The sequence below is a fragment of the Maniola jurtina genome, chromosome 7 (assembly GCF_905333055.1).
Source record: "Maniola jurtina chromosome 7, ilManJurt1.1, whole genome shotgun sequence".
Classification (NCBI taxonomy): domain Eukaryota; kingdom Metazoa; phylum Arthropoda; class Insecta; order Lepidoptera; family Nymphalidae; genus Maniola; species Maniola jurtina.
This window is the reverse complement of record NC_060035.1, coordinates 7,022,504-7,047,687: the sequence shown is the minus strand read 5'-3', so window position 1 is coordinate 7,047,687 and position 25,184 is coordinate 7,022,504. Positions and strand designations below refer to the sequence as shown.

The 25,184-nt window shown below is 34.1% G+C and overlaps 1 protein-coding gene and 1 long non-coding RNA gene across 7 annotated transcripts in view; one reads left to right on the top strand and one right to left on the bottom strand.

Annotated features, from left to right (window-relative positions):
- Positions 1-25,184, top strand: part of LOC123867222 (collagen alpha-2(IV) chain-like) — a 45,479-nt gene that overhangs the window by 1,565 nt on the left and 18,730 nt on the right. For all 6 annotated transcript variants that reach the window (XM_045909162.1, XM_045909160.1, XM_045909161.1 and 3 more), the window contains exon 2: positions 24,355-24,532. In XM_045909162.1, the coding sequence (XP_045765118.1) occupies positions 24,355-24,532 (178 nt within the window). The remainder of the gene's footprint in view (positions 1-24,354; positions 24,533-25,184) is intronic.
- LOC123867258 lies at positions 1,467-24,703 on the bottom strand. Its single transcript, XR_006796368.1, has 3 exons — positions 24,606-24,703; positions 9,437-9,439; positions 1,467-1,477 (listed from the first exon to the last, which is right to left on the bottom strand). It is a non-coding gene; the product is annotated as an uncharacterized LOC123867258 (long non-coding RNA).

Below are 25,184 nucleotides of genomic sequence, written 5' to 3'. Positions count from 1 at the left end.
TAAATTACGGCAACTTGTAAAAAAGCGTTTTGCCCGAGCGGCCGCCTAAAGCGGCCATGGGGGTAAGGGCGACGTGGCCTACCCCAAAGTTATTGTTTTTTTTTTTTTTTTTTAATTTAACATGCTTGACGAAATAGAAATGCTCAAAAATATAAAAGAATTTATTAAACAATAAAATTGGTATTAATTTTACATAAATGTATTATGAAATACGTAGACTTACTAATAGTTTTTCGACGTGTTTTGGAGTAAAAATGGCTGTATTAAATTTCTTTTCTTTGAAGATCCTGTCATAATGTGTCTTCTTAGAGTCAATCAATCGATCAGACTGTTTGCATCCCCTGCTGGACATGGGCCTTCCCAAGAGCGCACCACCACACATGATCCTCCGCCTTCCTCATGCACCCACTTCCCGCTACCTTCTTAAGGTCAGACCAGCGGGTTAGAGGTCATACCACATTGCGCTTGCCGATACACGGTCTTTAATCCAGAACACGTCGGCCCTGCGGTCATCGGTTCCGCGGCAGATGTGGCCTGCCCACTACCACTTCAGCTGGCTAATTCGCTGAGCCATGTCGGTCACTCTGGTTCTCCTACATCCTTTATAAAAGCAAAAATGACAATTATATTCCGTACCTACCATTTTGAGAAACTTGCTGGGTTTTTAAAATAAAACATTCTGTTTGTAGGTATTTTTTGTAAGCTGCAATAAAATAAGAGATATGCAAACTCCGCACACACCACCCATAATAAATCAAGTCAACCCACAATCACTAATATGCAAAAAAATGTATTACTCAACGTCCGAAAATAGCTTGAATAATCTCTATCTCTGGAAATTTCTTTTAATGCATATCCATAAAATTAAAGACGTAGGGAAAATATACTCGTACCCATTGAGTTTGGAAGCGCCGTGCTTGTACCTGTATTAATTGAAGCGGTACGCCTGGTAGAGCCCTTCGAATCGACGTAGGGAAAATACAGGAATTAAAATTGACACTTTGTATCAAATGTTTATACTATATAGACCGATGTCTCATCATAACTAACATTTAGTTCCTAGTAGGTACGCTCACATGACGCTCACTGCGGCTATCAGCGCCAAAATGGCAAAATCAAGTTACTTCAAAAACAGGTCGGCAATTGTAGATCCAGCGTACCTACTTATATTAGTAGAGGTCAGTGCCGTGACCTGATGTTGCAGATAGGCTTTAGGTACACTATGGAACTCTGATCATTAAAACGTCTTTGATGTTGTTCGCTTAGTAATAAGACCTAGGGTGTGGCTTTTATGTGCTGGTCGACACCACCATAAGGAATGCAAACAATGACCATGTCACCTGCTATCTCACCCGCATACTTTGGACATAGCGGCATCGCGTTAGCATAATTTGACAATTAATATTATTATTCTTATAAAAGGACTCTTGAGAAAATACGAGTAATAGACGTTTTTTATGAGGTTATTGATACTTTGCTACATTCTTTGTTTAAAAATTAAGTTAATAATTAGGTACCTAAGTCACATTATTAGAATATTATTCTACAGATACTTCAGATTCTGACGTAGGTCATAGCTCGAAGAACTTTTAAATAAATAAATAAATAAAAATCCTTTACTTCGACCATAAAATGCCTATGAATACAATACAAATAGCAAAATGGCATAAAGCACATATTATATTATATGTATATCCTATTTATCTTTAATCACTGATGTGCTTTTAATAAGTTAGGTACGAGTAGGTACTAAAAGTTACATTGCTTGTTAATTGTTAAATGTATTCGCACATCGCTAGTTATTTTTCTTATATATTTTATATGCTTGATTTAAGTACAATGCGCAAGTAAGTATTTTTGAGTAACATGATAAATGCTAAAGTTATTAGAAGCTAAAACAGCATACGCATAATCTACAACTACCTATTTGTATAACTGTTCTGTTCTCTTCACTGCCATTATTTACATTTTTTTTTAATGTTCACAAACTCTTCAAATTATTCAATGATTATATGCTATTTTCAACTATTTATTCTATATATAACTATTATGTATTCTGAACTACTGTGTTGGCTAGGTATGTCGCTAGTAGCGCACACTCACTCAAACCACCTCAAGCTCAATAAGTCTTCACTGTTTTAACTACAATAAGTTTTGTCCATCTGGATTGCTTAACTCATTCAAATATATTTAAACAAAACGATACGTAAATAAATATATTTTAGGAAGTTAAAAAACACAATATCTCCTTGAAGTGACTATATCATGATTAATATTAGATAAATTATTTTAATATTAAATTATAAATTCGGTATATTCGAACACATTGTGTTAATTTAAAAATCAACGATAGTTATTAACCAATTTGAATAATTGTGATTGTTCATAGGTCAACGGGTTACTAGGTATATCAAATTATAAGTATTATCAAACTATAATATGGGATATGTTTTTTTAATTTTAATTTGCATTTACCTTAAAATAAGTTCTAGATATTATATTTAATCTTATAACTAATCTTAGTTTTAGTAATCTACTTTTTTTGTAATGATCTTGTGAATTCAATATAATGTAATTGTACCCGCCTATACTTAGGTACATAGGTACCCTACTTTGTCTTGCATTTTATATTTTGTTATCTTTAGTGATTTTTGTGGGGCACATAATGTGCCTCTTCCCTCATTCATTGTGTCTTTTCGGAATGTAAATCATTCATTATATTTTTAATTTATTTAGGTATTTAGGTACTTAATAAGTTTTAAGATTTTTGATTTATATGTGTATATTAAAATATTAAAATCATTACTTCAATTTAGTCATATTATATTGTTTAAAAATCATACGTTATACTAACTGATATACCTAATAGGTACCTATGTTGTTGGTAGAATTCGCCTTGTATGGTTTTAAAGTAATTCATTCAAATATTACAATACAAAACCGGCTATCAGCTAACTAGTTTCTGACCCACCCATAATAAAACGATTATTGTTTTAATTATTATTAGGTATTAAATATATTCTGGCTTATCCATTTATAAAAACGTTCAAACTTCTGTTTAATAACTTTCCGGAAGTTGCCTACCTGATCCAGTCTCCAATTGAAGTATCTTAGAATTGGAATCCATCTGGAATACTTTGCTTATGAGCTCATAACAATATGAGACTAGCGATGATAGCTTCCAAACTAGTCGGACAAACTAGATAGGTAATCGCGACACAAGTGTAGCCGGTTTTTTACATAAAAACACGAAAACATTTCCAATACAGACATGCTTAATTTAAGTAGGTAAGTGCCAATATTTTGCCATTTCATAATTATGGTAAATATTTTCACGGATCAAATCGTTTGGTATGATGAAATTATCTTATTAATTCGTTAAATAATTTAAAAATCAGATTTTTAAAGTCAAAAAGGTAGCCAGTTTGGCAAAACTAGGAACACGGCTAATGTTATTCTAAAAGAAGTAAAGTTTGTAAGTTTGGATGTAGGTACCTACGTAGGAGCTAATATCCAAAACTACTCATCTAATGAGTAACTTGTTATTTGTACGGAATTTGGATGCAGTGTTTACTTTTAAACGATTTAACATGTATTTATTATTATTGAGATCCCGCTCAAGATAATCCCTCTTTAACAATATAATTCATCCTACAAGCTCATAGCCGATTAGCTGTAAAGAACTCGTAATCATAGAGAGAGCCCATTGATAACTACTTCACGAGATCTTCAACATCCTACTTCTCCTAATAACTAGTACATACGTAATAGAATTTATAATAACTAGCGCATAGAAAACTTTATTGGTAGGTACAGCTACTAAATGATGCGTGCGATTTCGTCCGCGTGGATTAAGGTTTTAAAAACCTAAAATTAAAAGAAGTCTTTGATTTACTGAGGCAAATAGTAACCTATGTCCGTCTCTACTCCCTGGAATGCAAGCATTTCTGTACCCGTTGAAATCGATTAAACAAATGAGCCGTGAAAAACTGACAGACAGATAAACAAATATCCCATTTATGACTACCTATGTGATATTAGTATGGATTATATCTAAAGTTGAATGACCTCTGAATGGCAATTTAATTTTGACCGTTATAAACTACATCCGAATTATTTAAATTGGATCGATACCATTTTAGGCAGAATCGCATCCTACGCTTTCTGAATTAAGGAGTTAATTTTAACCCAATTTACATTTTTGTTATCAATTCCAGCTAAAGTTATGGAAATCGAAATCAATTATTTTTATTTCGATGTGAAAGAAAACGAAAATCTCTGTAAGTATCTTTAACGTTACAAAGTAAAAACCTTTTTTAATGATATTGATACACGATATCGTGAATGAACCATAAAAATATATTTCGAACACAGCGTTTAATGTTATGTATTTTTATGCCATAAGTCGTTATCTATCCGTCTCTGTAATCCCATTACAGTATAAAAAATATTATATAATTACAGTATAAAAAATAACAGTAGGTACTTAGAGGCCACGAAAGCAAAGCCGTGGACAAAATTTAATAATAACAACTTGACCCTGTCGGACTAGGGAATTATATTTATTTACCTATTGTATATTTCAAGTATAGCTCTACTACTCAAAATATTCTTTCTGTTACATACATAATATATGAATGTCCTACAGGATAAAAGGTAATATACATATTACCTTTTCATATCGAGGTAGGTATGTATAAATTACCTTGAAATGAATTTGAAGTATATAATTGAATTCTATGAAGAATTAGAAGCGCATGGGAAACATTTTATTGGCGCAAAAGTTAGGTGCCTCAATGAATAATAAAACATAGGCAAGTAGGTATACTTATAATCTTATCTAAATTAAAGGTTGGAACTTCCAACCTTTAATTATTCGCCTTACTCTTATCTAAATTAAAGGTTGGAACTTCCAACCTTTAATTTAGATAAGAGTAAGGCGATATTGGATATAAGATAGGTACACTTCCAACTTGGAACTATATCTAATATCCAATATCGTGGAAACAAGTAGGTAAGAATGCAATAAGCATCCATGCTATGAACTATTGCTAGCTTTCAAAAAACCTAAAAAAATGATGAAGAGTTTAGACAATAAATTACATAACCTATACGGTAAAAAAAACAAAAAGTAACAAATAGGTAGTAGTAACAGCTTACCCACAACTAGTATAATTTCTCGTAGAGTAAAAAATGTTACCTACAATTGGCTGACTAAAAAAAGGTATCAATGACTCGAAGACAATAGTGAATAACCGTACGAACGAAAAGACATACAAGCCAACATTATCATAACCGTCCGAAGTAGGTACATGCAATGTAACTCAATAGTAATAGCTCAGTTTTACGATGGGTAGGTAGGTACCTATTCATACACGTTGTTTCAGTAAAGAAGAAAAAGATATCCGTTAACCGATTAGCTGGTCTAGTCAACACAATCAATTCTGTGACGCAGTCTGACTCATTAGGTACCTACTAAGTTGTTACTAAGTTGTAAGTTGTAAATAAGATGTGGATAATAATAGACACTTACTGGCTGAACCGTTGATAACTGAAGCCTCAACAAATATTTACGAATGTAATATATAGTTTGTATGTTATAGTCCAATTCCAAAATTCCGGCATATTGCAATTGGCTTAGGCAAACCTCAAAACTTCGGCTTCCGCATAACGAGTTTTCAGATTAATCTAGGAGTATCTAAATTCGTAGTCTAAAGCCGTAACTCTATTTTACCAATTCGGTTTTAGACAAGACTTAGTGAGAGGTTCAATTTCGGTAAAAAAAAAATTGCTCAGTGCAATTCGATACGGGTTTCATTTTCATTCAAAACCTAGGTATCTAATAAGCGGCTTGTTCTCGTTTTCGTAATCAGAACATTCTAACATGAAGTTTTATGTATATTGTAATATACCTAGCAGGTATACTTATTAACCCCCGACCCAAAAAGAGGGGTGTTATAAGTTTAACGTGTGTATCTGTGTATCTGTCTGTGGCATCGTAGCTCCTAAACTAATGAACCGATTTTAATTCAGTTTTTTTTGAAGGGTGGCTTGATCGAGAGGTTCTTAGCTATAATGCAAGAAAATCGATTCAGCCCTTTGAAAGTTATCAGCTCTTTTCTAGTTACTGTAAACTTCACTTGTCGGGGGTGTTATAAATTTTTAATTTACAAGTGTAAATTAAAGGAATAGGTAAGCCCACCGGTGCGAAGTGGGATGGGTCAACTAGTAGGTACCATAATAATACGTGTCTTGAGACTGTTGTACCTATCACCTATTATTTTGTATTTATTATATTTGGCAATAAATGAAAGTCTATTTCTAATTAAAAATAAATTTGGATTAGATTTTCATTTTTAGCATAAAAAAGAGGCAAAGTTAACACATATTTTATGTAGTTACTTTCAGACGTCCGTCAATTCAAGTTTTGTTTTAAAAAATGCACATCGGATGAACAATAGAAGATTTAATTCTTAACACATCAGTCGTGCATGTTAAATAAAAGACTTGTCTATGTTAGAAGTGGGTTAGACAAGTAGATACAAAGTTAACATTATAATTAGGCATACCTACCTAAGCGTCAGTTTTCCTGTGTTTCTTTTTAATGTTGCATTTGTTAGAAATGGTCTGTATTTCATCATTTTTATAGAAGAAGAGTATATTATTACGTAATGGTCCCTTTTTTCAAAATTAATTTCGAAGTATAAGTTATTACGACAATCAATATGATAAACATCAATACCGACAAAAATAATAATGTAATGCATTGTGCAATGTTTAATCTCTCTTATCGACCCTATATTAATATTGCAACCTGTTATGAGTGTAAATGATGCAAGGAAGATGAACATAACAGGGCATTGACTCCGTCTGGTCTGTGTGTATGTCCGTCTGAACGTGACAGTTGTCGAGGCTCAAGTTAAGTTTGCCCATTGTACTGTCAATCATTTCATCAAAGTGGCAGAGTCGGTGGGCGGAACAAAAGTAAAATCTTCCATAACTGATCTTGACAATGGACAATCCGGGTAATAACATCACAATTAAGATTCCGATAAGCTTAAGAGTCCGGGACACTCATTTATGTTACATTACAATAGTTAATATTATCAATATGGGCATGGTTATAAATCGCCATTACCTAACCGACTTTCGAATAAGCGACACATAAAATATTAATATTTTTTCCCCTACATATTGGTAAGTTGCGAATGCCTTTGCAATCTACTTAACTTTAATATTATGCGGATATTGTTATGAAATATCTTATTCTCATAGCGTTAACAATAGCTTATTAACTAGTGTTTTTAAGTTTTAAGGTTAATTGAAGAGTGGCAGTTGCTTCATGTACACCCAATGTTCTAGCTAAAATTCGAGAGTTCACAAATAGTTCATACCCCACCCATTCCACTATTGTCGCACTAATTCCTGTAGCTTAAGCTGAAGAGGAAAAACTGAAATACTAGTCACATCATAACATGGGTAGGTAAGTTCACGACCAGTAGTTCTAAAATTCACTTCTATTCTGTAATTCTTTCTAAAAAATATACTTTACATAGTTACGTTTCTAGGAGTAGAGAGCATCCTTGTTGAATTAAAGAAAATAAATGAAGCATATTGATCTATTTTAACATTTAAATAATGGTAATATCCATTAGGATAAAGTCACATCTTGGATGTGAATCACCTCTATTTTTGAATATGTACCTACAATCGATACATTCTGATCGATCCGGTTGTACAGTCAGCAACAAAGCTATATTAATTTTTGCACCCGTTAGTTAATATGATTAGATTACTTTAAAGGTTGAGGATACGACCGGCTCACCTTTGACAGACCGAGCATCAAGATTCAAGTGATACTAGTAAGAATAGGGCCTTTCAAATAAAGCACTAAACTTATGAGTTAGGAAACAACATAACTTAATTTGTTAGACGTACCTTGTAGCCCTTAACTAAAAATACCTAATACCTATAATAACAATCTTAACTTTGTAGTGCTAGTAAAGTAGTAAAATATCTTCATCCTTATACTTTACAGCAAGATACAATATTGTACTGACAGTGAGTAATTAGCTGTTGTTTGGTGAGATATTTTGGATCAAAGGTCTTTATCCGACCTTTCGTATTCATGGCTAAACGTCTAATTTTCTGCAATATTACCGCACCCCCGAAACTCCATACAAGCGAACTTATTTGATTACCTGTTACTACTACCACGATGACAGCCTTTCCGCATATTATATTCCGCGGATTTGTATCTAGGGATGAGGTTTGAGCAAAGGCAATCGAGCGGGACAAGGACAATATCATGACTTTTTAATAAATAAATAAAAACCTATTGAAATCGGTTCAGATTTGATGCAGCTACGGAGTAATAGCGCCAAAAAATAATTAAGTAGGTTACCTTCGAGTTGAATTGAAAACCTCCTCCTTTTTTGAAAAACATAAAATTTTAATATAATATGAAATGATATATAAAACATAAGATAATAATATATAATATAATATATAAAATTTTAATTAATTCTTTCGAACAGAATTCTATGTCCAACAGTTCGAGACTTAATTTAAATTTAAAATTCATAGAATCAGAATAGATAAACTTTATTCATATTGTTTTTGATGATGACATAACCACTAAAATACGATTTGAAGAAAAAAGTCGCATAGAGAATTAAAATGTTATTTTTTGTGAAGACGACGTAATATGGCTGGACCACGGTTTCATCTTATTGACTAATGCATTATTATCAGAAGAAACAAGTTTATATGGGGGGCATTCTTGTATGAAAAGATGTCGACGCTACTTACCTACAAAAAGCTGCACCTGTAGTAAATACAAGATAAAGTTCAAAACTAAAACTGCAATCGTCTTAATAAACGCTGAAATATTATAGTAAAATTGTTTTTCTGTCGCTTGGTATATTTTAATGTTGTAGTAGATTTATATCCAAGATTTATATTTTATGAACTCAGAATTTCTTTCTCTTTCATTTGACATCCCACTCGTACAAAAGCAAAAAAAGTTTTTGGAGACCCCTACTTTTTTGATGTAACATCCGTTGTAGGTCATCCTTTTTATTTTTTTTAAATAAAATGTAGCCTTTGTCACCCGGGCCTTTACAACAAATCAATTGACACCTCATTAATCAAAATCGGCCCTACGGTGGAACACACAGAATCTGGATACAAACATACATAATATACAGTACATACATACAGACTGCTAAAATCATAACCCTTCCTTTTGATTTTGCCGCAGTCGGATAAAAACTTGTCATTAGCTATAATTTAGTACTTAAGTACTAATCTTATTTTATACTTCTTGTAAGCCTTTCAAATAAAATTAAATAAATAAAAAATTACTCATAAGTTATAATATACCATCCATTTTTTAAAGATACAGACATACAAATTAATTTAACCAAGAAGGCACTCTCTGTTTTTGTCATACAAAATTACAACATTTTAGTATGATTTATATCAGTTTACAGTTAACAATGACGACAGTACCACAAAAGAATTCGCTGTAGATATAGGTAGGTTGATCAGGCCAGATCAGATAATGCCACAAATCTTTTGAGTTAACCATTCTATTATAGTATTACATTAAAATGATTTATTGTTACGAGTATCTAGATTTCCAACCGATCTGCGTTTTTCTAGTTCGATCTATTTCGCGTACTTACATAAAACTTTCGCGAGCTTTGCTTAGGCAATCTTTTCAATTCTCACGGCGATTCTTAGCTCACAGTCTGGTTGTTATGAAATTTCGATTCTTTATCTAGGTATTTCTAAATGATGATGATTTAGGTTTTAAAAATTTCGTGTGAACTACTATCCCAGTAATTTTTCAGAATAAAAAAGCCCGTGTGCTTAATACGTCTTTGGGTTCAAAGCTAGCTATAAAGGCTGTACATTTTGTTAAAATCGCTTAAGTGTCAGACAGACAGAAACACACTTTTGGATTCATAGTAATATGTAGGTATTAGTATGGACAAAAGAAATCCTAATTACTAAACAAGGATAAAAAGTAGGTAGGCATCTCATATTAAGAAATATACTTATTAATTATCACTATTAATTAACTAGGAAAAATACTCAAAAGCCTCTTCTACGATAGACTAAGTTATTAAAATCTAGATGACGCCTACGCCTTTATTCGCATGTATTCAAAAAATCCCATGGGGACCTGTACCTACCTAGATAATTATGTCCGTCTCTGGGATGTAAGATAACTCGTTGTACCCAAAATCAGATTATCGGAAAGGTCGTGAAAAGCTTACAGACAGATACTCTTTCGCATTTATAATATTAGTATGAATATTATCGGAAATATTACGTACATATGAATGTATACTTATTAATTTATATTAAATCCAGTAGGTATACAATGTTTAATACACACTTACGTTTTCTAGGTAATGTACAAAATTCCTAGATAATCTGTGTAGTAAAATTTATTAAAAGTAAGTAAATGAAAGGTATTAATTTTTTAAATATGTAAGTATAAAAATTACAAATCAAAAATATCATCAAGACCAGTGCCCAAATCGCCGGCTGCATTAGTTCCTTGAATGGGCAGACTAATTAATTATTATTTATTTATTATACTGACTGAGGTCACCTATGGACTCCGTGAGACGGGATGAGCATCCTCGCCCCACAAACCCGTGGTTTCCACCCCAAAAGATTTTTCCTGTTGATATAGAGATTACATACATTTCATAGGGATTACATACAAATAGACGAAATTGCTTATACGACCATTATAAACTAAGCATTTATGTGCTTAATACGACAACATTTTACTGCGATTTGTGAAGAAATAACATGCCGGCCGTAATTGTCTACAACTGTACAGTCCAGTCAACCTCGAAGTCTCGAAGATGTCTCAACACGTGCTTATTACATTACAAACTAACATACTGTCAATATTATAACGGGTGCGAAGGAATCTTATTTGCTAACAACAAGCATGACGTGTAATACCTATGTCTAATTTGCTGAAACAAGGTAGGGACTGGGAGAAGGATTTTATGAGCTAGCGCTAAACCCTCTATCATTCGAAGAAATATACATATACTCGTCTTGGCGGGGGCACTCCGTGCCCCCTGATTAAGTCGGCTATGTACCCCTACCATCCGGCGAGGTTTTGTTGTTACCATATTTTTTTGTAGACTTCCTTTCTTCTTTCTTTTTTCCTAGGTATTGTATATACCTACTTACTACCTATATCTCATATTATGCAACATTTTGATTCGATAATATTGGTGCACAAGTAGGAATAATTTGTACGGACGAATCGGAAAGTGATTGACCAAGTTATTGATTAACATTAATTCACTTTTACTAGTTCAAGTTATGGTGTTCATAGAGAATTCCGGATGCATGCGACCTTGGTCAATTTGTATAGGCACTTAACGCCTAAATTGCCGTCCAAACATAGGAGAGTGCATGACATAACGCGCTGCCGTCACCTACCGTACCTACCACCTTGACACACACAATAATTCACCTATTGAATGTTTACCTGCACATCAGTGATGAAATTATCTTGGCTTATTTGTTAGTAATGACAATTTTGTTAATAAAATGCAGTGTGTCTGTCCGTTACCTTTTTACGGCCCATCCGTTTAACCAGTCCGGTGTTTGAAAACTAGTCAAATCAGTATCTTTTTATCAAAATTCAAAACACGCGCTTAGTATGCGAGCTTATGTGAAATACTGGCATGTGACGTCAAAATTGATTTGACGTACTTTTTTAGTTTAGTCGATAATTTGAAATGGTTTATGCACTTAAAACTAACAAAGGAAGTGGATTTTACGTTATTATTATTTATAAGGCAAATTCTGTTTTCTCACATTTGATATAGAGCAGTTTACATGGAGATGGAAATAAGTAAACATCGATGGAAATAAGCATAAAAAGTAGTAAATCTAATTTCGGCTCCCAGCAAGCGTTCCTATCTATTCTTACTTCGATAGGTTTTTACAGCTTTATTATGTAGACCAAAACTGAAAACTGGAAATAGGTACAATAAATGACCTCGATAACTCTGAAAGATTGTATAGAAGCAGGTGTTACTTTGCGGAAATCCACGATATCCAAGGAATGAAAACCTTAATTTGCTCTGCTGAAAATCTGAAAGTATATTTGAAGTAAATTATAACATATTAAAACAAACAAAGGCTTTGCCATAACCGCAATAAAATAATGTTAAAAAGTTTGCACAAAAGATAAGCTTGCTAACGACAACCCGCCTAATGCACATAAAGATTTTTATCTTGAAAGATGATATTATAGTCATTGTCGCCTCAAAAATGTTTTAACTTTATATGTGAGCTTGCAGAAGTTTTTATGACGAATAAGTTGTAAAAAAGAGATATTTTAAGCTTATTCTTAAAAGCTTTATAAAAGCGTGTAGGTAGGTACATCATAAACGCAGTGCCAAATGTGTCGGTCAAAAGTTCAAGAGACATATTCATAAAAATCTTTTGATGATCACATATTATATTCCAGCAGTGTGAATATTCGCCTTGGAAGTCAAAGTTCAGCTCATTCAGTCAGTTCAGCTCATTAAGTAGGATATTTTTAAGTTATAAAGTCCTTGGTGAAGTTTTGTGGTCAATGACATTTATTATGGGTTAAAGCTCTCAGAGCGATCAGAGGTAACTAAGTATAACGCCAAAAACGAAAATTGCCAATATTGAAATATTTGGAGACACCAAACCCAAATTCAAAGTGTTTTTAAACATAAAAAATTCTTATATTATAGGATTCTCTTAAAAAGAGAAAAGAACCCCTTACCTCTATTATTCAATAGTTTCATTTAGTTTAAATAGTTTAGTTTTTTTATTAACTTAAATAATATCATATCGATTTGGCACTATGCTTTGGCATTCTGCGTACCGTTTTATGTCTTTTGGCATTTATCGTTTTCGTTGCTCGACGTCTAAACTTTTCAGAGTTCCAACACTGGACACAGTAATACCAACACATCGGCTAAGTGCGAGTCAAACTTGCGCACCGAGGGTTCTATACTTGGGTATTTTTTAAGACATTTTGCACGATAAATCAAAAACTATTATACATAAAAATAAATAAAAAGCTCATTTAGAATGTACAGGTAAAGCCTTTTCATATGATACCTGCCCCACTTGGTATAATTATCTTATTTTGAAAATTGAAAGTACTAATTATTATTTGTTTTAGTTTTAAATTTTTATGATGATAGAATTTATTAAAACCACAAATTCACAGTTTTCGGATTTTTTCCTTAATTGTGAAAAGAGCTACCTACCTGCCCATGATCCTACGTCAGCGGGAAATTCCCTATAGGGTTCGACAGACGGACAGACAGACAACAAAGTGATCCTATAAGGGTTCCGTTTTTCCTTTTGAGGTACGGAACCCCAAAAAAACGGAGAAGGTAAATAAGGCGTAAAGCGTTGATTCTAATGCATAGTTGAATTTAAGTCAAGCCTGTAAACAATTACCAAGTACATTAATGTAGTTAGCTACGGGGTGTTAAAATGCCGTTTTTGTCGACCTCTAGGCGCTAACACAAATAACCAATAATATAATAATTGATGACGAAACTAGCTAATCTTCTGAAGGTCCAATAAATAAATTTTGCGGAACAGAATTTAACTATTTGATTATCGTATATCTACAACGCCTAAATGTTTTTAATGGCCTTGATTTTATTACTAGGTAGGTACCATTCTAAATGCCTTCTTCGGTTTGATCGTTGTTTTTGTCTATGTACTTATTTAAGTTTTACATAGAAAATTATTAACAGAAAAACGTAATCAGTTTACAGGCATCACTCAATTAGTTTTTATGAGCATAATTACCTATTACCTCATCCAAACTAAAACTAAGTATAAATGCGAATTATTTACACGAGAGCTTTTTTAACGTCCGTTAAAAAAGCGTCCAAATAGAACAAAATATGTTTTTCTAAGTATCTGTTCACACACAAAAAAGTGTTGACGTGTAAGGAATTATTTAAATAATAAGAAAGCTTGGAAATGAGTTGCTTTAACAGCTTTGATAGTGGCCAGAACGTTAGCTTCGTTACTTAATGTCTAAAAAATTCAATAAATAATGTTTTAAGTATGGCATTTTATAACCTTATTGAATGTATTAATTATTATTATCATTTGATACATTATATTAGGATTTAAAATATACACTAATTCAACAATACATACAAAAAGAAATATTTACATATAAAAACCACATATATAAATAATTAATTAATATTATGATGTATTTAATATTTTTATCAGTAGAAAATCACCTTTGACTTCGCGCAGATGTGCTATTTCCGAGGTTAGACAACAGGTAAATGTTAAAATAATGACAATACACAGGGGCATCCCAGATAATAAATAATATGATTTTAACGGTAGATATAAATCCAGACCTATTTATGGTCTCCAGTCTTCATGATCATATTATTTACAACACGTCGCGTCACAAGAAAGAGATAAGTTGTAGATATGATGAAGAACTATGCTCGTATGTTTTAATTTTAAAGAAATATTTGCTTATGAAGTTTCTAGCGTCTAAATATCCATATTTTTGACCTTAAGCCTTTTTTAAGTATTTTTTCTAATGTAACTGAACTAAAATATTAAAAAATGTAATGTAATGTAAAAAACGTACGAGCCTAGATTAATGTGACTAATGAGATCAAAATTGTCTAATTTTGTAAACGTTTGGGAGGATTAAAACGTCATCACTCGAAACAAAATTTCAAGCATAAAATGCAAGCAAATGCCTACAGGACTCTGAAAAAAATTAGGAAAAATGTACAACTAGACTATCCTCTTAAAGGTTTCTTAGCGGATATTTACGTCATACTAGCTAGCTATCTGCATGCAAAACAGTATCCGTCTAGTAGTTGTTGTTTTATTAATGTTTGTTTCAAGCTATTTAATATTCTACGACATCGTTTTACTGAAGTTTAATCACTGACCTCTAGTATCTCACAAGTAGGTACGCTGAACTTACGTTTGTCGCATTGTTTTTAAGCAACTTGATTTTTACCGTTCTGACGGTGATAGCGTCAGTAAGCGTCATGTGAGAATACACAGAACTAAATGTTAGTGATGAGACCCTGATGAGACCTCTCGTAGTATCAACACGAAGACCATTTGACACAAAGTGTCTCAATTTTAATTCCCATAGGTACGCTCGGTGGAGCACTTCGAAACGGCATAAAAAATAACTACCACACATGTATGGCACACCTCTTCCAGTGTACTTATATATCCCGATTTCAGTGAGTAATGCAGTAAATAAAGTTTCTTACTTCTCGTGAGGAATACAAGTTAACGATTTTATCTCTTCGGCAGTATTTCATTTCACGAAAAGTTGTTCAGACTATAAAATTCGTATTCGAGGAAAAGATGCATGTACACTAAAGAACCTAAGCTATTGTTGAAACTCGTCTTAATATCGCAATGTTGCTAAACAGCGTTGTCCTGTGCCAAGTAAAGATTTGCCATTTAAAGACGAATATTGTGTAAATTAAACGCTTCTAGACTTTATATTGTTGTACTTGCTTCATAAGAGTGAAGAGTGTTCTAAATCACAAGATTTGATTCACGCTCGGGATTATTTGCCGGAAATATTAGAAGTATAAACCTTTTTATAATAATAATAGACGTATAAACCAATATTGATTATAAACAAGTCTTTCCTCTTATTAGTAAAGATTATTATTATATTAAAGTGAACTATGTGGGAATAGGCACCTATTATAAAATTCGTGTCAAAGTTGAATTGCAAAATGTTCTAGAAATGTTATCTCCTTCTTAATATTGCAAACGCCTTTTTTGAAGTGCTTACACGTTTTTCTTAGCGGATCAAAAACTATTTTTCTTGATGGTTATCTTGTACGTGAGCCTGAAATACAACGCGGCGGATTGGCTTGCGAGCGCCGAGGTTACGGTCACGGACACCATGGACATTGCTAAAATATAAGCCGTGCGTGGGTCGACTTTTAAAAGGGTCCTTTGTATGGAGCAAACTGTTCTTCGTGATTGACCTGACCGAAATTCACTCAAGTACCTAATCCGTTTTTGTCAAATTCGCGCAAACAAAAGTGGAACGTTAGCTTTGTAAACAGAAAGAAATTGTGTGCCAACTTACAACTTTACAAGGTCAGAATAAAAGATGAAGCGTGACCAATAAAATTTATAACGATTGTATTCAATCGAATGCCTTCACCACCACGGCGCATTTAGTACCGGGTTGAAAATCTGTAGTCTAATTACCACAACACATGTCAGCCTTTTATCCTAAGGGGCTTTAGATATTAAAAAACTGGTTTACTATAGAAAAAAAAGTATTTTGATTGAGATAGCTTGAATCTTGGAGACGGGCACAAACAATTTCTTATCAAATATTTCTCACGGGATTTTTTTAAAACTTAAATGAATGCGGATGAAGTCGCAGGCATTAACTACTTTATCCATACTAATATTATAAATGCGAAAGTGTGTCTGTCTGTCTGTCTGCTACGTTTTCACGGCCCAACCGTTAAACCGATTTTAATGAAATTTGGTACAGACTTGGGATACTTCCCGGGGAAGGACATAGGCTACTTTTTATGCCGGAAAAACAAAGAGTTCCTACGGGATTTAAAAGAACCGAAATCCACGTGGGCGAAGCCGCGGGCATCCTCTAGTTTTAAATATATCACTCGTATGTCTTCTAATACAGTTGTTTAATTTGTCCAATAAGGCTTACCAATAATAGGTACAATTTTAGAAAGGGAAACAAACATGAAACAAAAGATTTGGATTTTTGGAAATAAACAACCCAAATGAAATTGTTATCAAGTGCGAACAGAAGCAATTCCAAATGACCAAAGCAATAACATCCCAAACTTTATATTATTATCTTCTAATATCTGTTTTGCTTGAAGTTTAATGAAGCTGCACGCGTTTTTCAAACTTTCCAAGGGGGAGGCAATGTATTTGTATTTATTTATTATTCGATGTAGACTAATAAAGGCTCTTACGAAAGTCAAATCGGTACAATAGAATCCAATAATAAAATAAGTCTACAAAATATGTCGTAGGATCTATAAAAATCTAGGAAATAAGTCTAGGATCTAGGAAATAATACTAGTTAATGATTAAAATGGCATAAAAATTAATGTTACCTAAGCACCTTGTCATACAGAAACTAATGTTATTTGCAATGTCGTAGCTTTATATCATTAATGTTTACGAACCTGAAAATTTTGCGCCTAGATCTGCGTAATTGGGTAACTTACCGACACGTGCGAAATAAGAAATTTCTTCCATAAATCAGATATAAAACCTACATACTTATCACATCTTCTCTGATAAAAATTTTCTTGTAAAGTTATAACAGACTTCGGAGAATAAGTTTTTCGCAAACTTCATATGTACGAGGAATTCCTTAACATTTTGTATAAAATTATGTGTCTCATTTGTGTATCATGTATGTTATGTTCGCGTGTTATGCCAATATTAAATTATCTGGTACTTCATAATTATCTTATTCTGTTCGTTATCTATGTTCATATATATATATATATATATATATATATATATATATATATATACGTTCATCTAATTGAGTTTAAGCTTTGTAAGCACAGTTGACAAATTCTTGAAATACTTATCTATTTTCTCTAGTTTAAGTCCGCGACTTCATCTCTACGAATTTCAAACATTCATTTTACTCCATCAGGGGTTAAATTTTCTAAAATTCTTTCTTAGCAGATGTTTGCATCATAAAAGCTTTCTGTAGGTATGCCAAATGTCACCCCGATCCGTCCAGTAGATTGAGCTGTGCGTGATAGATCAGTCAGTCAGTCTGTGAGCTTTCCCTTTTATATTATTTAGATGAAGATCCGATGAAAAGTTTTGGGGATGGAGGATAAAATAATAACTTTAGTCTTTAATGTTGCAAGTGCTGAGTTGAGTTCGCAAGCCCAGTGCATCTCTATTTTTAACGCCTTGTTTAACGGCATAGTGGCACATGTTAATTCGTTGAGCAAATTACACATAACTTGATAATATATTTCATAAGGTTATTCATAGGTTAAGTTCTAATTTCGACACCAGAATATTGATAAAATATTCACAGAACAAGTGAATTTGCTAAACTTTTCTATAATAACGAATGATCTTTCAATCTGAGGTTGCCATTCCGCCAGGAAAGTGCGAAGATGGGTAGCAAGGGATTATGATAACGCACCAATATATGCTTTCTAGGGTAGAATCTATCTATCAATAGCATAGCTCTGGCGTAAAAGGTTTCAATAAGCTAAGCTATAAATAAAAATGTAGGTAAGTAAATCTGTCGGGTTACAAACAGTATTCCCAATTACTTATTCTTTATCCGTGATGAAAAGCCAGCCTAGAGAATGTATCTATGAAAATATAATGAGTATTTATTGCATAAACTGTGATTTGTACAGTAATACTACTTCCCGCCTTTTCCTAGACCGTTATAAGTTTTCCTACCTGTAGAAGTTTTTTTCTGTTGTTTGTAGCTGCAATCAGTCGACAGACTAAAAGCTGGTTTGTTGTGTTGTCTGTGGCTTTGCCAGACTGGGGGGCCACTGCCCTCAAGTCTGTACAGTATCGAGCACATATTTTGCCCGCTTCAGTTTTTTAGCAGTTAATTGGCTGTTTGCCAGTGAATTGGGGTGTCTTTCTAATGGCTCCCGATGTTTATCTTTATATTGATTGATTTCATCGATCCCTGTTGGTATCTCCCGATATTGGTGTATTTCCGCGTTGCGAGCAAACCACGGAGCGTTGGCAACCTGTAGAAGTAGGTAGGAAACTATACTATGTAGTAGACACATGAATAATTATTATGTATGCTCTTAACGTTTTGCCATGGGAATTGAACAAGAATACGTTTATGATATAAGCAAACACGCTGTTCCAAAATTATAATAGGCTATTTGTATTCAACGATCGATTTTATTTGATAATCATACCTGTGTATGCCAACATGCCCACCATAATGGTGGTTCAAAGTACCTGTCAGTATTTGTTTTTGAGCGGTATGTAGGAATTCGAATAACTTACCATGGATACAATGGGAATAGTCTTTTTTTGCGGTAGGTATATCGTGATACTCAAAAACTACGTGTCAATAGCATATTTTCCTACCTTTTCGTTTCAACAGAGCCTTTTTTCAGCTGCTTGATGAATGCCCAAATAATATTGTTTTACTGAAAATAGCCGCAAAACAGATCGGCTGTTTTGAGGCCGCAATCTAGATATCATAAGCTGAGGTCTATAGATTGTATTTTGAGTTTGCTCAGACTTAAATTTATTTTAGAATAGAATAAGATTGATAAATATTTTGAATTTTTTTTTGAATTTTGAAGCTGATTCATGTGTCTCGTTTTGAATGCGTCCAAAGTCAAAGAATGCTCTAATATTTAAACGAATTAAATGTCATATACAGGGCATAACCAGAACACTAGCAAAAACGAAGATAGGTGATCTATCTCTACCTACTGATTTAGTACTGATAAGATACCATAAAAAACTTAATATCCTGTATTTCACATTATATTGCAAATAAAACATGTGACTGAAAGAAGTTTTACTCCAAAACCTTTTTGCTAATCATTTTCTAACAAGTGTAAATTAAAAATTTTCAACATCCCGACAAGTGAAGGTTACAGTAACTAGAAAAGAACTGATAACTTTCAAACGGCTGAACCGATTTTCTTGGACTATTCCGCGCCTACGATCCAAAGTATCTGAGTTTTCCAAAACATCATTTTCAAATAAATAATTATGTATCTGGGCAACGTCCATCTTGACACCTTGACATTTGTCAATTGACATAATATTATGAACCTAACGGTTAGTTAACTTGCTTTTCTACAAGAAAACTAGAAAAGAGCTGATAACTTTTAAACGGCTGAACCAATTTTTTTGGATTATAGCTAAGAACACTCTCGATATCGATCGAACACACTAGCGAAGAACGAGCTCAATAATATGGAACATTCGATGAAAGCTCAAGATACTAAAATTAAAACCCTCGAGAACAAAAATCAAGACTTATTTAACAAAAACAAACACCTGGAGCTTCGCGTTGCGGTTCTGGAACAAGGCGCGAGGCAGAACGAGCAAAACGCGCTGTCAGCATCGCTTGAAATCGCCGGTTTGCCTGACTTTCCTCCCGTGGAACTCGACAACGTAATCACCGCGGTAGCATCTAAATTAAACGTAGACAAGGGCGTAATACAGTCGACCCAACGTTTGTCTAGTGGCAAGGATAAACCATGCACCATCCTACTACAACTCAAGACAAAAAATGCTCGAAACGAATGGATTACAGCTAGTAAGGAAAAAAGTATTACAGTCGCGCAGGTGCTGCCTAATGTTGTTAAAGAAAAGGCCGACGATCGTGTGTTTGTGAGAGAAGCGTTAACTAAATACGTTAAAACCCTACTTTTTAATGCTAAACTAAAACTGCGCAACTCTTTTCAATTTGTATGGTGCAAAGACGGGAAGGTTTGTGCTAGGAAAAGTAACAATAGTAAAATCTTTTATATTCGTTGTCTTCAAGACATTGATCTAGTCTTAAGGGAAACTGCAATTTAATCTTTTAAGCGTACCTACCCGACGTCTCTTATTATAACTATATATACCTATTATTCATATTTTTGTCGATAAATCATGTCTAAAGTTAATGAAATTTTTGATTGTAAATCTATTAATCATTTTTTTCGAAATATACCCAGCCATAGTAAACTCAACTTTACATGCCTACATATCAATATTAGATCCATTATTAAAAATTTTACAAAACTGTTGCAAGTAATCCACAGTTGTAGTTTTCCATTGGATGTTATAATAGTCACGGAAGCTGGAATTTCTGACAATATCCTTCATTTATATAATATAACTGGCTATAACATGCACCCAAGACTGCGAATAAATAAGAAAGGGGGCGGTATTATTGTTTATACCAACAACTCAATAAAATTCACACCCGTCCTGTATAAAAGTAACACATTTGAAAACCTTACAGGGATTCTTAAACTTCAAGGTCATGAGGACACAGTCCTGTGTGCAGTTTATAGGCCACCGTGTACTAACAAAATTATCTTTGTAAAGGAATTAAATAAGTATGTTTCACACTTCGATCACAAAAGCAATATTCTTCTTATCGGCGACACCAATTTCGACCTAAAAAACATATCATCATACACAGATTCATATCTGGACACATTGAGCGAGGCCGGTTTAATGTGCGGAATCACGACATACACTAGAATAGAACCGAGACTTAATCGAGTAACAAAATCATGTATAGACCACATTTTTGCGCGATTCCCCACATTACAACCGTACTCCGCTGCGCTGGACGTCGTACTGGCGGACCATCGCGCTATTGTGTTCGCGTGCGCAAACGACGCCGTGCCTACTCCTAGCAATGTACAGGTTGTTTCGAAAGCGTACGTTGACCGCGAGGTTTTATTTGATGAACTAAATAAAGTTGACTGGGCGCAAACTAATTCAATGAATTGTCCTAATCAAATTCTTAAATTTATTACTGATTCTCATGCGAAAGCTTGCGTCACGGCTAGTAAAAATTGCACCCATAAACAACGGAAACAACAATTTAGGGCTCCGTGGATCGACTGTAACGTAATAAATCTTTGTGATAGAAGGGACAAACTGTTCAGCTTGTGGAAAAAGAATCCTAATGATGACAAACTAAGGTTAGACTACATAAAATCGCGTAATAAAGCTAATAAAGTACTAGATGACCGGCGAAATTCATATTACCTTAAACGTATAAATAACAGCTTTAACAACTCTAAAAATATCTATAAAATAATAAATGAGATGATGGGTCGTGTATCGTTATCTATAGATGATTCAATTTTAAAAGCCTTCGAAGCACAAGGGTTGTCCTGTAAGGCCATTGCTGACGGCTTTGCAAACGAATTCGACATGGCTGTTAAGTCTATAATTCCAACCTGCACTAACAAGCTTCTGGATCCTTATTTATATAGAAAGTCCCTAAACTCCTCCATTTTGTTTCAGAAAGCGACAAGCACTAAAATTTCTAAGATTATTAAAAACTTAAATGTAAACAAAGCACCAGGGGCGGACGGCATCAAGGTCAGCCATATAAAAACGGCTAGTGACAAGATTTCTTTGGCCATAGCAAATCTTATTAACAGCAGTGTCAAAAGCGGCTTTTACCCAGACAGTCTAAAAAAAGGATGTGTGCGACCAGTTTTTAAAAAAGGGAAACGCAATGACTTTTCTAACTATCGACCGATCACGCTTTTGTCGTCGGTAGATAAAATTGTGGAAAAATTTATCTGCGAACAAATTCACGCGTTTTATAAGAATAATGAAGTCATTTACCACAATCAATATGGGTTTCAGCAGGGAAAGGGAACAATAGATCTTCTTTCAAAATTCAGTGACCAAGTAAATGAATACCTTAACCAAAAAAAGCACGTCCTTGCACTGTTTATTGATTTTTCACGCGCTTTCGACACTCTGAACCATAATCTTCTGCAAAGTAAATTAGAAACATGCGGCGTTCGAGGTCCATTGCTCGCTTGGTGCGCAGACTATCTCCGTAATCGTACATTCAATGTACGGATTGGTAACGCCTACAGCGACACCCGTGTGGCTAGTGAAGGCACGGCACAGGGCTCCGTCCTTGGCCCGTTGCACTTTTTGTCGTATGTAAATGACATGAGAAACTGTATCCAGCATTGTTCATGCTACCAATTCGCGGATGATACTTGCATCCTTTTCGCTGACCGGGATCCTGATAAGATCTGTGATGCATTGCAGACGGACTTCAACACCCTAACCATGTGGTGTCACGATGCGGGTTTAGTTCTTAATGTCAAAAAAACCAAATTGATTCACATCAGATCAGCCTATCTAAAATATCTCCCCTTTAAAAAAATTATAGCTCACGATCATGTCTGTCTACACAGTGATAATCTGAACTGTTGTAATTGCCCTTCGATTGAGCTAGTCGACCGATATACCTATCTCGGTCTCACCATTGACTGTAAATTCAACTGGGGTTTGCACATAGATTATGTATGTAACAAACTAAGGCAATTTCTCGCTAATATAATTATCTTGAATCGACGGATTCCATTTAAAACCAAATTAATGCTATATAACTCATTTGCTCTAACTTACGTACAATATGGTCTCAGTAGCTACGGTCGAACTTATAAAACTTACCTCAACAATATATATAAGTTACAGTTAAGAATTTTAAAAACTATTGTCTCCAGTTCCATCAAATCGAAATACGACGGCAATGAACTAGGGCTATTTAAACACTGTAAAACATTACCCGTTCAGGAACAGTTTAAATGCTCATTGATAAAGGAGGAGTTCTTCAACGAGAAGATACTCCGGAAAATAGAACATCCTGTACAGACGCGAGTGATGACGGCTAACCGCCTGCACACTACGCGCGCTAACAATACTTACGGCGAGCGAACCACCGCGTACTTGGTTCCGCGATTCATAAATGAACTACCTCCAACGCTGATTAAAAAAATAGATATTAAAAACATTAAGTATAAATTAAAAGAATATTTTTTAGCAAAGTTAGATGGCTGAGTCTTTTATGTCTATGTAGATTATATTATAATTATTTATATTAGTGCTAATCCTATTGACCCTTATGTACCTTCGTTGCAGCTAGGCACCGAGGACAAACCTCTGTGGTTTTTTCGGTGTTTTAGTTAAGCTTCTATTTGTATATATTTTGTAAAAAAAAAATAAAAAAAAAAAAAAAAAAAAAATATCAAGCCACCTTTCAAACAAAAAAAACTAAATTAAAATCGGTTCATTCGTTTAGGCGCTACGATGCCACAGACAGATACACAGATACACACGTCAAACTTATAACACCCCTCTTTTTGGGTCGGGGGTTAAAAATGGAATCCCTCGCGCGTCTTGTTTTACTTCAGTCGTACATTTTCGTTCAATGCAATGCGTTCAAATTTTTTTGGCACTTGAAGGAATATTACCTACTTAAATTCGTAAATGCGCGAACCCTTTCGCATAGATATACCTAATTACCTTTGTTTTTATTTTTATATTCGTAATATACCCAAATTAATACATACATTACAGTTTAAATTTCGCCAAACTGCACAACAGTTTGATGAAGAGTTCGCGCTCAGAAAGATACCCCGAATACTTACACTAACCTATTTAAACAATATACATTATTGTGTACAAATTAAATTAACTATAGTATCTTTTATCATTGTGTACAAAGTAAATTAACTATGTTTTCTTTTATTGTTCAAGGCATTGCTAGTATTAGCAAATGCTAAAGAGGATGCCGCCGCTACACGCAAATTAATCCAAGAAGAGGCACGGGAAGCGAGAGCTTACGCCAACAACTATGGCGACAACACCAAAGAGACCGTAGTCGACATCGAGGATAGCGAGAAGACACAATATTATGAAACCAATTATGACACTAGTGAGTAAAAGAATTAATAGTCATAATTACTGATCGTTATTGAATTAATTTACATATCTTTAACAGCAACAACGAGAAAATCGTGGCGATAGTCTCGCCGTGTGACAAAATTCGATACAAACTATCGCCGCGATAGTATCACCCTATGGAGATTGGCCCACAGAGTTTGTACTGAATCTATCGCCGCAATTGTCTTCGTCTGTAGAGATGGCGCCTTACTGTATTCAAAAATTTGAAATAATACCTGATTCGTCAGCTCGCTTTTCCCGCTAAAATTTATTAATGGTTCAAACTAAGGACGTAAAAAAAGTTTCCGCCACGTTCATTGTGAATTCTAAAATCCGTTTCGTTCGACTCGTTCGACGCGTTCGGCTCGATAAGTGTGCGTTCACCTTTATTCACTACTAGAGGATGCCCGCGACTTCGTCCGCGTGGATTTAGGTTTCTATAGATCCCGTGGAAACTGTTTGATTTTCCGGGATAAAAAGTTGCCTTTTTCGATTACAGGAACGCAAGCTAAGTAGCTTGCGTACCAAATTTCATACAAATCGGATGGGTTTTAAGGAATCCCGCGGGGACTCTTTGATTTTCCGGGATAAAAAATGCCTATGTCCGTCACCGGGATATAAGCTAACCCTGTACCAAATTTCGT